The sequence below is a fragment of the Gorilla gorilla genome, chromosome 15 (genome assembly GCF_029281585.2).
Source record: "Gorilla gorilla gorilla isolate KB3781 chromosome 15, NHGRI_mGorGor1-v2.1_pri, whole genome shotgun sequence".
In the NCBI taxonomy this organism is placed as follows: Eukaryota; Metazoa; Chordata; class Mammalia; order Primates; family Hominidae; genus Gorilla; species Gorilla gorilla.
In genome coordinates, this window is record NC_073239.2 from 109,068,165 (window position 1) to 109,082,775 (window position 14,611).

At 39.8% G+C, this 14,611-nt stretch overlaps 1 protein-coding gene across 4 annotated transcripts in view; it reads left to right on the forward strand.

Annotated features, from left to right (window-relative positions):
- Nucleotides 1-14,611, forward strand: part of CPSF2 (cleavage and polyadenylation specific factor 2) — a 40,542-nt gene that overhangs the window by 9,874 nt on the left and 16,057 nt on the right. For 3 of the 4 annotated variants that reach the window (XM_019010060.4, XM_004055589.5, XM_055361263.2), the window contains exons 4-9: nucleotides 1,936-2,095; nucleotides 2,175-2,280; nucleotides 3,292-3,421; nucleotides 6,160-6,275; nucleotides 10,096-10,283; nucleotides 10,940-11,230. In XM_019010060.4, the coding sequence (XP_018865605.1) occupies nucleotides 1,936-2,095; nucleotides 2,175-2,280; nucleotides 3,292-3,421; nucleotides 6,160-6,275; nucleotides 10,096-10,283; nucleotides 10,940-11,230 (991 nt within the window). The remainder of the gene's footprint in view (nucleotides 1-1,935; nucleotides 2,096-2,174; nucleotides 2,281-3,291; nucleotides 3,422-6,159; nucleotides 6,276-10,095; nucleotides 10,284-10,939; nucleotides 11,231-14,611) is intronic. The other variant, XM_063698131.1, reaches the window with a different exon arrangement.

The window sequence follows — 14,611 nt, forward strand, 5'->3', positions numbered from 1 at the left end:
TTATAAGTATGTGGCCATATAAATATCCTCTCCTTAATAATTTCTGAAATTCTTCTCTTTTATTATTATTATTTTTTTGAGATGGAGTTTCACTTCTGTTGCCCAAGCTGGAGTGTAGTTGGCGTGCTTTTGGCTCACTGCAACTTCCGCCTCCAGGGTTCAAGTTATTCTCCTTCCTCAGCCTCCCAAGTAGCTGAGATTACAGGCATGCACCACCCGGCCGGCTAAGTTTTTGTATTTTTAGTAGAAACAGGGTTTCACCATGTTAGCCAGACTGGTCCCGATCTCCTGACCTCAGGCGATCCACCCACCTCGGCCTCCCAAAGTGCTGGGATTACAGGCCTGGGCCACCATGCCCAGCCAATAATAACTTCTGAAATTCTAAGCTGAGTTCTTGAACTTAAATTAATAGTTTGTGACCAGGCACAGTGGCTAATGCCGGTAATCCCAGCACTTTGGGAGGCCGAGGCGGGCAGATCACTTGAGGTCAGGAGTTCGAGACCAGCCTGACCAAGATGGTGAAACCCCATCTCTACTAAAATTACAAAAATTAGCCAGGCATGGTGGCGCATGCCTGTAATCCCAGCTACTCAGGAGGCTGAGGCAGGAGAATCACTTGAACCTGGGAGGCGGAGGTTGCAGTGAGCCAAGATCGCACCATTGCATTAGAGCCTGGGCAACAAGAGTGAAACTCCGTCTCAAAAAAAAACAAAAAGAGTTAAGTGAGGCTGGATGCGGTGGCTCATGCCTGCAATCCCAGCACTTTGGGAGGTGGAGGAGGGCAGATCACCTGAGGTCAGGAGTTTAAGACCAGCCTGGCCAACATGGTGAAAGTGTGTCTCTACTAAAAATAAAAAAATTAGCCAGGTGTGGTGGTGGACACCTGTAATCCCAGCTACTCAGGAGGCTGAGGCAGGAGAGTTGCTTGAGCCGGGCGGTGGAGGTCGCAGTGAGCCGAGGTTGCGCCAGTGCACTCCAGCCTGGGCAACAGAGCAAGACTACATCTCCAAAAGAAAAAAAATAGTATGCAGGATAGCTATTAAAAATCAACTTACGGCCGGGCATGGTGGCTCACCCCTGTAATCTCAGCACTTTGGGAGGCCGAGGCGGGCGGATCACCTGAGGTTGGGAGTTCGAGACCACCCTAACCAACATAGAGAAACCCCATCTCTACCAAAAATACAAAATAAGCTGGGAGTGGTGGCACATGCCTGTAATCCCAGCTACTCGGGAGGCTGAGGCAGGAGAATCGCTTGAACCCAGGAGGCAGAGGTTGTGGTGAGCCGGAGATTGCGTCATTGCACTCCAGCCTGGGCAACAAGAGCAAAACTCCATCTAAAAAAAAAAATCAACTTACTTGTGGTGTCTACTGTTCTTTTTTGTTTTTGTTCTTGTTTTTATTTTTAGGCAGGGTCTCACTCTGTCACCCAGACTGGAGTGCAGTGGCATGATCTCATCAAGGTCAACCTCCTGTGCCCAAGTGATCCTCCCATGTAACCCCTCAAGCAGCTGGGACTACAGGCTCATGCCACCACCCCTGGCTTTTTTTTTTTTTTTTTTTGTATTTTTTATAGAGAACGGTGTTTTGCCATGTTGCCCAGGCTGATCTTGAACTCCTGAGCTCAAACGATTTGCCTGCCTTGGCCTCCCTAAGTGCTGGGATTACAGGTGCGTGCCATCACACATGGCCTTCTTTTCTGTTTAAAATATGTGTACACACCATATATTTAAGTGTACCTTATACCACATTTTTTGTAGCTATGGAGAGCACAGGTAGTAATAATTGAAATTCATAGGTAATCATAATTTTAGCTCTTAGTTTTGCTCTTCTGCCCCAGCGTAGTCTTCAATCCAGAATTGGTGAATAATTTTGAATATTCTGTCTTTACCCTTAAAAAGATTCAAGAAGTAGTCCTTTGGATTGTGTTCTTGTAGGCATGTTCACCAGATTGATGCAGTGCTGTTGTCTCACCCTGATCCTCTCCACCTTGGTGCCCTCCCGTATGCTGTTGGAAAGTTGGGTCTGAACTGTGCTATCTATGCAACCATTCCTGTTTATAAAATGGGACAGATGTTCATGTATGATCTTTATCAGGTAATTTAAGCAATTAAAAAAATTTTGTTAGCACTCCTTCAGTGATTGTTTTTCACCTTTATTTGTGTTATTCTTTTAGTCTCGACACAATACAGAAGATTTTACACTCTTTACATTAGATGATGTGGATGCAGCCTTTGATAAAATACAGCAGCTAAAATTCTCTCAGATTGTGAATTTGAAAGGTAAAAAGAATTTCCAGTAGTAAGTGTTTAGACGAATGGGGTTTAACTTGCTGGAAAATACCGAGGAGAATTCAGAGAGAAAATTATAGGCATTATGGTCTGAAGAATCAAAAAATTAGCACATTCTGCCTTGATACAGAACTCTTAACTTCCATTTGAATTTTAAAATATTTCAGAATAAATGCTAACAGAATGTTAATAGCTCAGGCCTTTTCATATTTAACTTGGGAAAAACTCATTTAGTGTTTACTGTGTACAATAAACAAAAGATAATGTGGCCATTTCCTCTTCCTCAGAGCTTACAGTTAGATTGAGGCAACAAAGTAGCTGAGATGGCTAAATGTAGTGATTGGGGTAAATGAAGTGCTATGGCAGCAGAATAGATAATGAATTCTGGCATTGGATGTTAAAAAGTTTATTATTGAATTAGGAAGTCCTATACTAAGTCTATATTTATCATCTACAGAGATAATTGTATTAGATATTTTCATAGATATGAATCCTGGCATTGATAAAATGGTGCAATAATGGACTCTGAAGATTTAGCCCAGAAATAACAACAGTCTCAACAGTTTTGCTTCTAGTTAATTTTTCTGTAGGATAAATTCTGTAGCACAATGAGATTTAAATTATTCTGTTAGTTTAGACGTTAGCAAAAATGGAAACATTTGGTAATTGTATATACAAAATACACATTAAAATTTGCTAGTTCATACTAAATAATTTAATAGTGTACTAGCTTTTAAATCTAATCTCTAGCCTTGTACTTATAAGCACAAATAACTCTACAAGATTACATAATATAGTAACAAGAATGTTTGCCTCTAGTGAGGGAGTGGAGTAGCCGGGGGACAGGAGAGTGAAGCCTGCTTTCACTATATGCATTTTTACTTTTGAAATTTGTATTATTGCATATACAGTATTACCCATTAAAATATTATAGTTGAGAAATAAATAACCTTTCTTTAGGGTTGTAAAAGAAATCTGAGTATTGTTATCTTGTTGACATAGGTAAAGGACATGGCCTGTCTATCACACCTCTGCCAGCTGGTCATATGATAGGTGGAACAATATGGAAAATAGTCAAAGATGGAGAAGAAGAAATTGTTTATGCAGTTGACTTCAACCACAAGAGGGAGATGTAGGTATATCAAGAGAAAAGCTAAAGGCAATGCAATTGGTATTATTTTATTCTTCGGAGAAAAAATAAGAAACACGGTTTTTGTTTTGGTTACCAGAAATTTAGAGCAACTTAAAACCGTCAAATAGGGAATGTTTTCAAAATTAATTATTTGCATAGTAAGGGGGAAAGTATGGTATAAGACATAAGAGATTTTAAAAATTTACAGGTTAAGTATACACTCTACAAAATGGGTATCTCCCTGGAGATGTTGCAAAGGAGATGAATTTTTTACGTATTAAATTACATGTTCTTGACCTGCTATTTAACACAACTTTGTGGATGGGTTGTTCTTTTGTTTTGTAACGTGATATGGTTTGGCTCTGTGTCCCCACCCAAATCTCATCTTGTAGCTCCCATAATTCCCACATGTTGTGGGTGGGACCTGGTGGGAAATGATTGAATTATGAGGTTGGGTCTTTCCCATGCTGTTCTTGTGATAGTGAACGGGTTTCATGAGATCTGATAGTTTTAGAAACAGGAGTTGCCTTGCACATAATGTAATTACCATCTAATATAACTGCCCTGTATGTTTAAAGTTAGTCCCTTTGAAAGGGAACTCAATTCTAGTTATGATTTTACACACTTCATGTGGCACTCAGAGCATTACTATATAATATTTTGGTGTTTAGTCTCTTACAGGCTCGTTTTGTTTTATCTGTACATTAAGTTCATAGCTATTTTGTGTTACATTACAATAGTCTCAGGATCTTTATATTAAGAAATATTTAAGACAAATAGACTGAATTTTAGACACTTATAACCATAGATTAATGAGGAAAGGATGGCTATGTTGCAGGGCAAAAGAGTGAGGGTCGTGTTCAACTCAGTATACCACTGGAGGCTATATGAGTAAACAGCAAACTGTTCTCATAAATGCAGAAAATTGGCAAACTGACAAACTGTGTCTGCCACCCAGAAGGAATGCTGAGGGCAGTCAGGCCTCAGGTGCAGGTGTTTCTTGTGATTAGACACATCTGAAGCCTGTAAGCAGTAATGTGAACTTGTGATCAATTAAGCAGCTGACCAATTGTTACCTCGTCCTCCCTGCTCTTTCTACCCAATAAATATGAAGGGCTGTAGAAGCTGAAGGCGGCTCCCTTTGCTCACTAGAAGCAGGGAGCTCTCTTCTTCTTCTCCTGACCCCTTCCTTTAAAATAGTTACTTTTGTTTTAAGTTTTCATTTCTGCATTCGTCCTCCTTCGTTCAGTCTCGTAGTAACCATGGCAAACTGCAGCATGGCTATTTGAGTAAATGGTATTGAAGGATTCAACCATTTTGGAAAAAAATCAATTTGTGTCCTTTTAATTATATAACAAAAGAAATTTCAGATGGATTAGAACTAAATAGAAATGAAGCAATATTGGTGAGTCTGATCTCTGATTTGGAAAAGACTTTGTAAGCATAAAAATAATGAACCAAGTTACAAAGGAAAAGTTTGATAGATTTGATGACATACAGGTTCAAATGTCTGAGACAACAAATTAAAAAAAAAAATCAAAGTAGGAAAATATTTGCAGCAAGTTGCCCAAAAACTTACAACATATATATAAGATCAAGTATTAATTTATTAATAAAAATATACCAGTTGCAAGATGGACAAAAGTTATAAAGTCAAAAAAGAGAAAATTTAAATGATCTTTTTTTGTTAGATACCATTAAAATTATTATTATTCTTATTTATATTTTTATATATTTTTTTGAAACAGAGTCTCACTCTGTCGCCGAGGCTGGAGGCACAATCACGGCTCACTGTAGTGTCGACCTCCCAGCTTCAAGCAATCTTCCCATTTTAGCCTCCCAAGTAGCTAGGACTACAGGTGCGCTCTAACATGCCTGGCTATTTTTGTAATTTTAGTAGAGATGAGGTTTTGCCATGTTGCCCAGGCTGGTCTTGAACTACTGGGCTCCAGTGATCTGCCCACCTCTGTCTCCCAAAGTGTTGGGATTACAGGCATGAGCCACTGCCCTAGTCCAAAATTATTTTTAAATGGTGATTTTCTTCTGGGAAGTATGTAGAATTGGTCAGTGTTTTTGACTAAACTTTTCTGGATGAGGTTAAATCTTTCTGGAAAGCCTTTTAGCAGTACTATGTATTAACAGTAAATACATTTCTAGGAATGTGACCTAAAGAAACAATCAGAAATGCAATTGAAGCTTTTGTAAAAAATGTTCTTTGAAAGATTATAATGGCAAAAATAAGTGACCGAAATATCAGTAAAGGGAAAGGATCAAATACAGTGTAGATACAATAAAATGTTTTTATAACTGTTAAACATTTAGTTTAGAAAAAAATTTTTATGTCCTGGGTAAAAACAAGGATATAGAACTGAGCGTATAGGAATGTATATGGGATATCAGCTTTGTAAAATACATATGTGTATCAGTACTTACCATAAGACAGGGCAAAAAGAAAAATAAAAAAAATACATATGTGCATAGAAAAACTTACATGGTTAGCAGGATGTACACCAAAATATTATGTCAGTTATCTCTGAGTAGTGGTACTCTGGAAGATTTTTATTTTCTTCTTTATACTTTTTTGAAGTTACTGGATTTCTTATCAATGAGCATGTCTACTTTTATAGTTAGAGGAGGGAACACCTTATAAATGAAGCTGCTTATTTTTTAAGTAAGAGAAGCTATTATTGTTTACTTGAAATGATATAAAATATTCCTCTTCTTAAACTTTCTTATAGCCATTTAAATGGATGTTCCCTGGAAATGCTAAGCAGGCCTTCCCTACTTATCACAGATTCATTCAATGCTACATATGTACAGCCTAGAAGAAAACAGAGAGATGAGCAGCTTCTGAGTACGTATTCTTTCACGTCCTTATTATTATTATTATTTTGTAACTTTTTGTATATTTAGGGAATATAAGTACATAAAAGTACAGGTTTCTTTTTTTTTTTTGAGACGGACTTTCGCTCTTTCACCCAGGCTGGAGTGAAGTGGCGCGATCTCGGCTCACTGTAACTTCCGCCTCCTGGGTTCAAGTGATTCTCGTGCCTCAGCCTCCCGAGTAGCTGGGATTACAGGTGTGCACCACCACGCCCAGCTAATTTTTGCATTTTTAGTGGAGACAGGGTTTCTCCATGTTGGCCAGGCTGGTCTTGAATTTCTGACCTCAGGTGATCCACCTGCCTTGGCCTCCCAAAGTGCTGGGATTACAGGCATGAGCCACCGCGCCCGGCCACAAGTATAGGTTTCTTAATGCATATGTTGCACAGTGGTGAAGTTTGGCCTTTTACTCTATCCGTCTCCAGAATCGTGAATGTTGTACCCAATGTATAATGTCCTTTTCAAGGAGCTGTGGAAATGCATGGTAGTGGGAATGACTGTATTCTGTTTAGCACTTTTCTTGGTCATAAGAGATTGGTTAACTTTAGTATTTTTGAAAAAAATATTACGTGACCATCAGTTTTTGTATAAGAAGAAACTTAGCTGGTTTGAATTTAACTTTTGTGGAACAGTGTGTAAAGATTGGCTTCTTTTTGCCAGTCAGTACATAGCTAGCTATCCCTGGCACTCACTGGCATATGTCTGTATGTAAAGACCTCGTACAAATCTATTAGAAAAATACACTCTAAAAGAAAAATGAGGCCAGGCTCAGTGGCTCACGCCTGTAATCCCAGCACTTTGGGAGGCTGAGGCGGGCGGATCATGAGGTCAGGAGATTGAGACCATCCTGGCTAACACGGTGAAACCCCATCTCTACTAAAAATACAAAAAATTAGCCGGGCGTGGTGGCGGGCGCCTGTAATCCCAGCTACTCAGGAGGCTGAGGCAGGAGAATGGCATGAACCTGGAAGGCGGAGCTTGCAGTGAGCTGAGATCTGGCCACTGCACTCCAGCCTGGGCTACAGAGCGAGACTCTGTCTCAAAAAAAAAAAGAAAAATGAACAAAGAGCTAAGTGGATAAATGAGGGTATAAATATTCCACTAATTTTGGGTGTTTTACACTTTAATATAGTAGGCCATTGCTGCTTGCTTCATCTTACATTCTTTTTTTTTTTTTTTTGAGATGGTGTCTTGCTCTGTTGCCCAGGCTGGAGTGCAGTGGCACAGTCTCGGCTCACTGCAACCTTCACCTCCCGGGTTGAAGTGATTCTTCTGCCTCAGCCTCCCAAGTAGCTGGGATTACAGGCATGCGCCACCATGCCCAGCTAATTTTTATATTTTTAGTGGAGATGGGGTTTCGCCATGTTGGCCAGGCTGGTCTTGAACTCCTGACCTCAGGTGATCCTCCCGCCTCAGCCTCCCAAAGTGTTGGGATTACAGGCGTAAACCACTGCACCCGGCCTTATATTCTTTTTAAATAAGCTATAAGGGATTTCAGCAGGGAAAATTGGATTCCATTTTTAAACATGTTTTCAACCATTGTTTTTAGTTCATCTACTTTAAAAGTACAACTATTTTTTTTTTTTTTTTTTGAGATGGAGTCTTGCTCTGTCGCCAGGCTGGAGTGTAGTGGCACAATCCCGGTTCAATGCAACCTCTGCCTCCCGGGTTCAAGTGATTCTCCTGCCTCAGCCTCCCAAGTAGCTGGGATTACAGGCGTGCGCCACTATGCCCAGCTAATTTTTGTACTTTTAATAGAGACGGGGTTTCACCATGTTGGCCAGGATGGTCTTGATCTCTTGACCTTGTGATCTGCCCACCTCGGCCTCCCAAAGTGCTGGGATTACAGGCGTGAGCCACCGCGCCCTGCCACTAAAAGTGTAACTATTAATAATATACCGTGTTGCACCAATTTTGAGAAGCTCAAGCCAGACACTGTGGTTCACGCCTGACATTGTGGTCAATGGTCAACACTTTGGGAGGCTGAGGCAAGATGATGGCTTGAAGCCAGCAGTTCAAGACCAGCCTGGGTAACATAGTGAGACCCCCCATCTCTTTTTTTTTTTTTTTTTTTTTTGAGATGGAGTCTCGCTCTGTTGCCAGGCTGGAGTGCAGTGGTGCGATCTCGGCTCATTGCAACCTCCACCTCCTGGGTTCAAAAGGTTCTCCTGCCTCAGCCTCCCGAGTAGCTGGGATTACAGGCGTGTGCAACCATGCCCAGCTAATTTTTTGTATTTTTAGTAGAGACGGGGTTTCACCATGTTGGCCAGGATGGTCTCGATCTCTTGACCTCGTGATCTGCCTGCCTTGGCCTCCCAAAGTGCTGGGATTATAGGTGTGAGCCACCATGCCTGGCCGCAACCCCCATCTCTACAAAAAAAAAGAAAATTTTTGCCAGGCGTGGTGGTACAGGCCCGTAGTTCCAGCTGCTTGGGAGGCTGGGGTGGGAGGATTGCTTGAGGCCAGGAGGTTGAGGCTGCAGTGAGCTATGATCACACCACTGCACTCCAGCCTGGGTGACAGAGCGAGACCCTGTCTCAACAAACAAACAAACTGAAAAACAAAAAAAGTAGCGGCTCTTTAAGTCTTAGTTTTGCTAGAGTTCAGTTTTACCACATATTTCCAAGGGGACTTTCATCTAGAGGAAGGAAATCCATAAAGATATACTTGTTGGAAGGGAATATGATCTATATTTTATTCTATAGGCATACATACATACAAACTATGTATCATACATAGTTGGCCTTTGTAGCTGCTGTTCCACATCTGAGGATTCAACTAACTGTGGATTGAAAATATTTGAAAAAACAATAAAAGAAGATAATGCAATAGTTTAAAAAAATATAAGTAAAAAAAAAACAGTGTAACAACCATTTACATAGCATTTACACTGTATTAGGTATTATAAGCAATCTAGAGATGATTTAAAGTATATAGGAGGATGTACGTAGGTTATATGCAGATATATTGTTTTTTTGAAGCAAAGTCTTTCTCTGTTGTACATGCTGGAGTGTAGTGGCACAATCACGACTCTCTGCAGCCTCAAACTCCTGGGCTCAAGCAGTCTCCCTCTAGCTTCCCACATAGCTAAGACCACAGGCATGTGCCACCATGCCCGGCTAATTTGTTTATTTTTATAGAGATGGGATCTCCCTATGTTGTCCAGGCTGGTCTTGAACTCCTGGACTCAAGCCATCCTCTTGCCTTGACTTCCCAAAGTGCTGGGATTACAGGTGTGAGCCATTGCTCCTGGCCACCATTTTATTTGAGGGACCTGGGCATCTGATGGTTTTGGTATTCGTGGGAGTCCCGGGGCCAGTACCCATGGGTACTGAGGGATGGCTGTATATATAATTATGTGAGTGTATATATGTATGTATATAAATTTGGGAATTCATCATAACGGAGTTCACTGGGGTGGATAGGCGAGACCAGGGTAGCCCGGAAACACCAGGCTGGTTACATTTGGTCTGGTCATACAATTTTCTCAGTGATACACACACCATTTTCTATGTGTATTATGATGTATAAAGTGTTGAGGACTACTGATTTATAATTTTTTAATGAAGAAAGATTGAGAGTTAATGACACTGAATATATGAAGAGATATTCAACATAATCAAAAGCAGTTGTAATGACCTGAACAAAATTCCTTCATTTTGTACTTGGCCTAGTAGTTGCTTATTTGTAAATTATAGTCTTTCTAATAAAAACAGGGAGATAAAATTATCTTTAATTTTGTAGCATAGTATTGTTACGTTCTATGGGGATTTTACATTCTTGTTTTCTAGCAAATGTCCTGGAAACACTTCGAGGTGATGGAAATGTGTTAATAGCAGTGGACACAGCAGGCAGAGTTTTGGAACTTGCTCAACTTCTTGATCAGATTTGGAGGACTAAAGATGCAGGATTGGGTGTTTACTCATTGGCACTCCTAAATAATGTCAGTTACAATGTGGTGGAGTTTTCTAAGTCCCAGGTTTGTTCTCATGTTGTCACTTGTAATAAAGAAGTTTGCTACAGTGATTGGGTCTATGGAAGTGGGTGTCTTAAATGTTTTTTGGATTTTATTTTTCTCTTGAAGAGATTGTTAATAAGATGATAACTTGCCATTAACCATTTACTGTCCTGTGTGCTTTACATGTATTATTTCATTTAATCCCTATTTATTCTATTAAGTAGTTTCCATTGTGTCCCTGTTTTAAAGATTAGGCAAATTGCTTCCCTTCTAACTCTTAGTATCCCAGTCTGTAAAATGGGGACAAAAATAGAACCTACCTCATAGCATTGGCATGTTAGAATTCATTGTTCTTTCTTTTAAATAAGCTTTTTGCCTTGAAATAGCAATCTTTGGGAGTAAGATTTTCATTTAGAACATATACCTTGCCTTTTCAAAAAGACTTAAGGTGATTTATATGTGAAATATAATGCAAAATTGGTTTTTTTTGGGATGAAAGTGAGGGTGGGATAATCTAATGGGAAATGGAAGCAGAAAATAAGTTGCTTGTCAAAACAGTACAAATTTAAGCAACCAGTGGGGGTAAAAGATAGAACTTGAATTCCTTGACTATTACAGAATATGTTGAAGTTATAATATAGTATTTCTAATTCTTGTCATCTTTCCCCCCATATTAGGTAGAATGGATGAGTGATAAATTGATGAGATGTTTTGAAGACAAAAGAAATAATCCGTTTCAGTTTCGCCATCTCTCTTTATGTCATGGTCTTTCTGACTTGGCCCGAGTACCTAGCCCTAAAGTTGTACTTGCCAGCCAACCTGACCTGGAATGTGGATTTTCAAGGGATCTCTTTATTCAGTGGTGTCAGGACCCTAAAAACTCAATCATTCTAACCTACAGAACTACTCCTGGGACTTTAGCACGTTTCCTAATTGATAATCCTTCTGAAAAAATTACAGAAATAGAGGTAAGCACTTGTATGTGAACTTTATCTTAAAACTGTTTGGGGGATACATTGTGCATGATGTATAAAAAATAGTGACCAAAAATAAAACTTGAAATTGTTTTAGGATTTTTATCAGAATTACTCTTGAGAGCCAGGAGTGGTGGTGTGTGCTGTAGTGCCAGCTACTCGGGAGGCTGAGGTGGAAGGACCACTCGAGCCCAGGAATTTGAGGTCAGCCTGGGCAACGTGCCAAGTCCCACCCCCCATCTCTTAAAAAAAAATTACTGTAGAAGAGAGCCTTTAATAGCACACATTTCAGAGTTCCTTAACTGGAGGTTCTCATTCTTCTTTGAGATGGGGTCTTGCTTTGTTACCTAGTCTAGAGTGTAGTGGTGCTATCATACTTCCGTGCAGCCTCAAACTCCTGGGCTTAAAGGATCCTCCTCCCTCAGCCTCCTAAGTAGCTGGAACCATAGACATGTGCCACCATGCCTGGCTATTTTTTTATTTTTATTTTTTGGAGAGACGTTGTCTCATTATGTTGCCATGGGTGGTCTCAAAAGAAATTCTCATTCTTAAACTTTTCCGTGGTACCCTCTAGTTTACCCAGAGGGCAAGCATATACAGTGTTTTCTCAATCTGTGAAAGGTTCCTTTCCTGTCTCTTGCTTAATTTAAATCAGACTGTTTCCTAAAGACGTTCTTTATCCTGTAGCCCCCTGAAGTAATTACTCTTTCTTTCAGTGTTTCATGTACTTTGAATGGAGTACATGTCTTCCTTGCTCTGTATTGCAGCTTCCTAGCTACTTATCTTCCATTTGCAGTTTTTGCCTTCAGACCTGCTGATATGCTGACCCCTCCTTGTTTCTGACATTTAATGATCTCTTGGTCATTCTGTTATTCATCATTTGACCCTGATTCACAGTCTTCCTGTCCACTTGTGTTCAGGACTTTATTCTCATTGACTTTAGCATCCATGTGTATGATCTGTCTGGTTCTTCTCAGTTACTTGACACCTGATTTCTTAATCTTTTCCTTCGTCTTACCTCAGACATCCATTCCTGCTATCATGCTATCTGCTCCTGTGGTCATTGCCTGTAACCTTCTTATGGCTGAACGGTCTCCAGTTCTCCACCTCAAGCATATCATTCTGAATTTACAGGTGACTTTCCCTATTATTCCCATGACAACAACTCTTCGGTTCCATTGGGACTTTCAGTTCGTGAACCTCACGTTTTACAGTCCATCATCCTTCCAGCCTTAAACTCAGTGGTCCACAATTAATCAAAATTTTGCAAATACATTTAACTCTCCTACACTTCTGTTTTAGTTGCCTGGAAAGGCTTTGACCTTAGTTAAACCATTTGCTTGGTTTCTGCCTGTACTTAAGGAGCTTTATGTTTCTGAAGTTAAACACTATGGTGTAGACAGATTTGTTTTCACATTCATAACTTCACATCTCAAAAGGGGACCCTATACCAGTACTCAGCATTTGATAGGATATTCCCTTTCTCACGGTAAGGTAATTTTATATCTTCTTTCTCCTCAAACATCCTACAGCTCACTCTCAGCCTTCATTCATAGCACATGATCTTGTCTCAAACTTAACATAGAAGTCAAAGCAGTGAGTCAGGAATTCGTTTATCTTTCCACCACTAAATGTACTAACTTGATTCTGCATCTGCATTTGCTGCCTTATCTCCTGTTATAGGAACAAGACGATTAGCTCACTAACCAGTATACCCAAAGATCATTTGCTTAATAACCAGCCCATCAAATCTATCGATTTTTCAAAATTAGTATATCATTAAAGTTTGTAGCAATTGATATAGTGGGATGGTTAATAACTGCCAGAGTTGTACAAAGGTTTAGGTGACTAAACCTTAACATAGAGCTGTAACAAACCTTAACATAAAGCAGTATCATAAAGCTGCTTCTCATTTTGTCTTTGTAGCACTCATATAATTATTTAATTAGAGACAGACTCTCACTCTGTCACCCAGCCTGGAGTGCAGTGGCACCATCATAGCTCACTGTACCCTCAAACTCTTAGGCTCAAGCTGTCCCTACCCCACCCCCTAACCCACTCCACCTTCCAAAGTGCTGGGATTATACATGAACCACTGCACCTGGCCCTTAGCAGTCATTTTAAGGAAAGTTTAGTTTGTTAAAAGCTATGTGGTAGAGATATCTGTCTAACAACTCTACTTAAGAAAATCATAACATCAGTAACTAAAATCTGAGATATATGTACTATAATTATAAAATTGTTGAGCAAGGATTCTGAGCAAGTATAGCCAAGTAAAATGGTGTCTTTGGGGTTATTTAGTAGCTCAGAAATACAAGGTTAAAAGAACTCAGAAATACTTGAAACAATTTCATCAGATAGGAAATACTGAATTTGAAAATTTTAATTACTAGAAATTCAATTAGGTCTAATAAACCATTTGAGGAATTAGTAAAAGAAAAATGGTTTAAGTTTGGAAAAAAATAGACAATGATGTTTAGAAGCATGCTAAAGAAATGAGAAACAGCCAAAACATCAAATGTTAAGTTTTTGACCTTTTTAATAACTAATGCTGATGCTCAGGGACCTTTTCTTTCTCACCTTCTTAGCGATAGTTCTTTTGCAGTTATCCCTCCTATCTTCATTATCTAGCAGTTTTCCCTCTGCTTGATCACATCCAAAACAATTTTTATTCTTCCCCTACTCCCAATACTGTTCTCTTATCTCAGACAGCACTTCCCACATATTCAAGCCAAAAATTTGGAAGTTTAAAAAATGTTCACTGAAGCGTAATATGTACCGAAACCTACGTTAAGTGTATAGCATGATGAACTTTTACAAAAATCGAATGCACCTGTCTAGCCTGTACCCTGATCGAGAAATAGAATATTTCTGTGGCATGTTGGGCAGATCCAACTAAGATAAAAAATAGAAATGGTAAAAAAAGAAATAGAGGGCTGGGCGTGGTGGCTCACGCCTGTAATCCCAGCACTTTGGGAGGCAGAGGCGGGCGGATCACGAGGTCGGGAGTTCGAGACCAGCCTGGCCAACAAAGTGAAACCCTGTCTCTACTAAAAATACAAAAAATTAGCCTGGCGTGGTGGTGGGCGCCTGTAATCCCAGCTACTCGGGAGGCTGAGGCAGGAGAATCGCTTGAACCTGAGAGGTGGAGATTGCAGTGAGCCAGGATCGCGCCACTGCACTCCAACCTGGGTGACAGAGCGAGACTCCATCTCAAAAAACAAACAAAAACACATACAGTTCACTATCTTAACCATTTTTATGTGTACAGTACAGTAGTGTTAACTATATGTACATTGTTGTATGACAGATCTCTAAAACTTTTTCATGTAGCAAAACTGAAACTCTGTACCTATTGGATAACAGCTCCCAGAG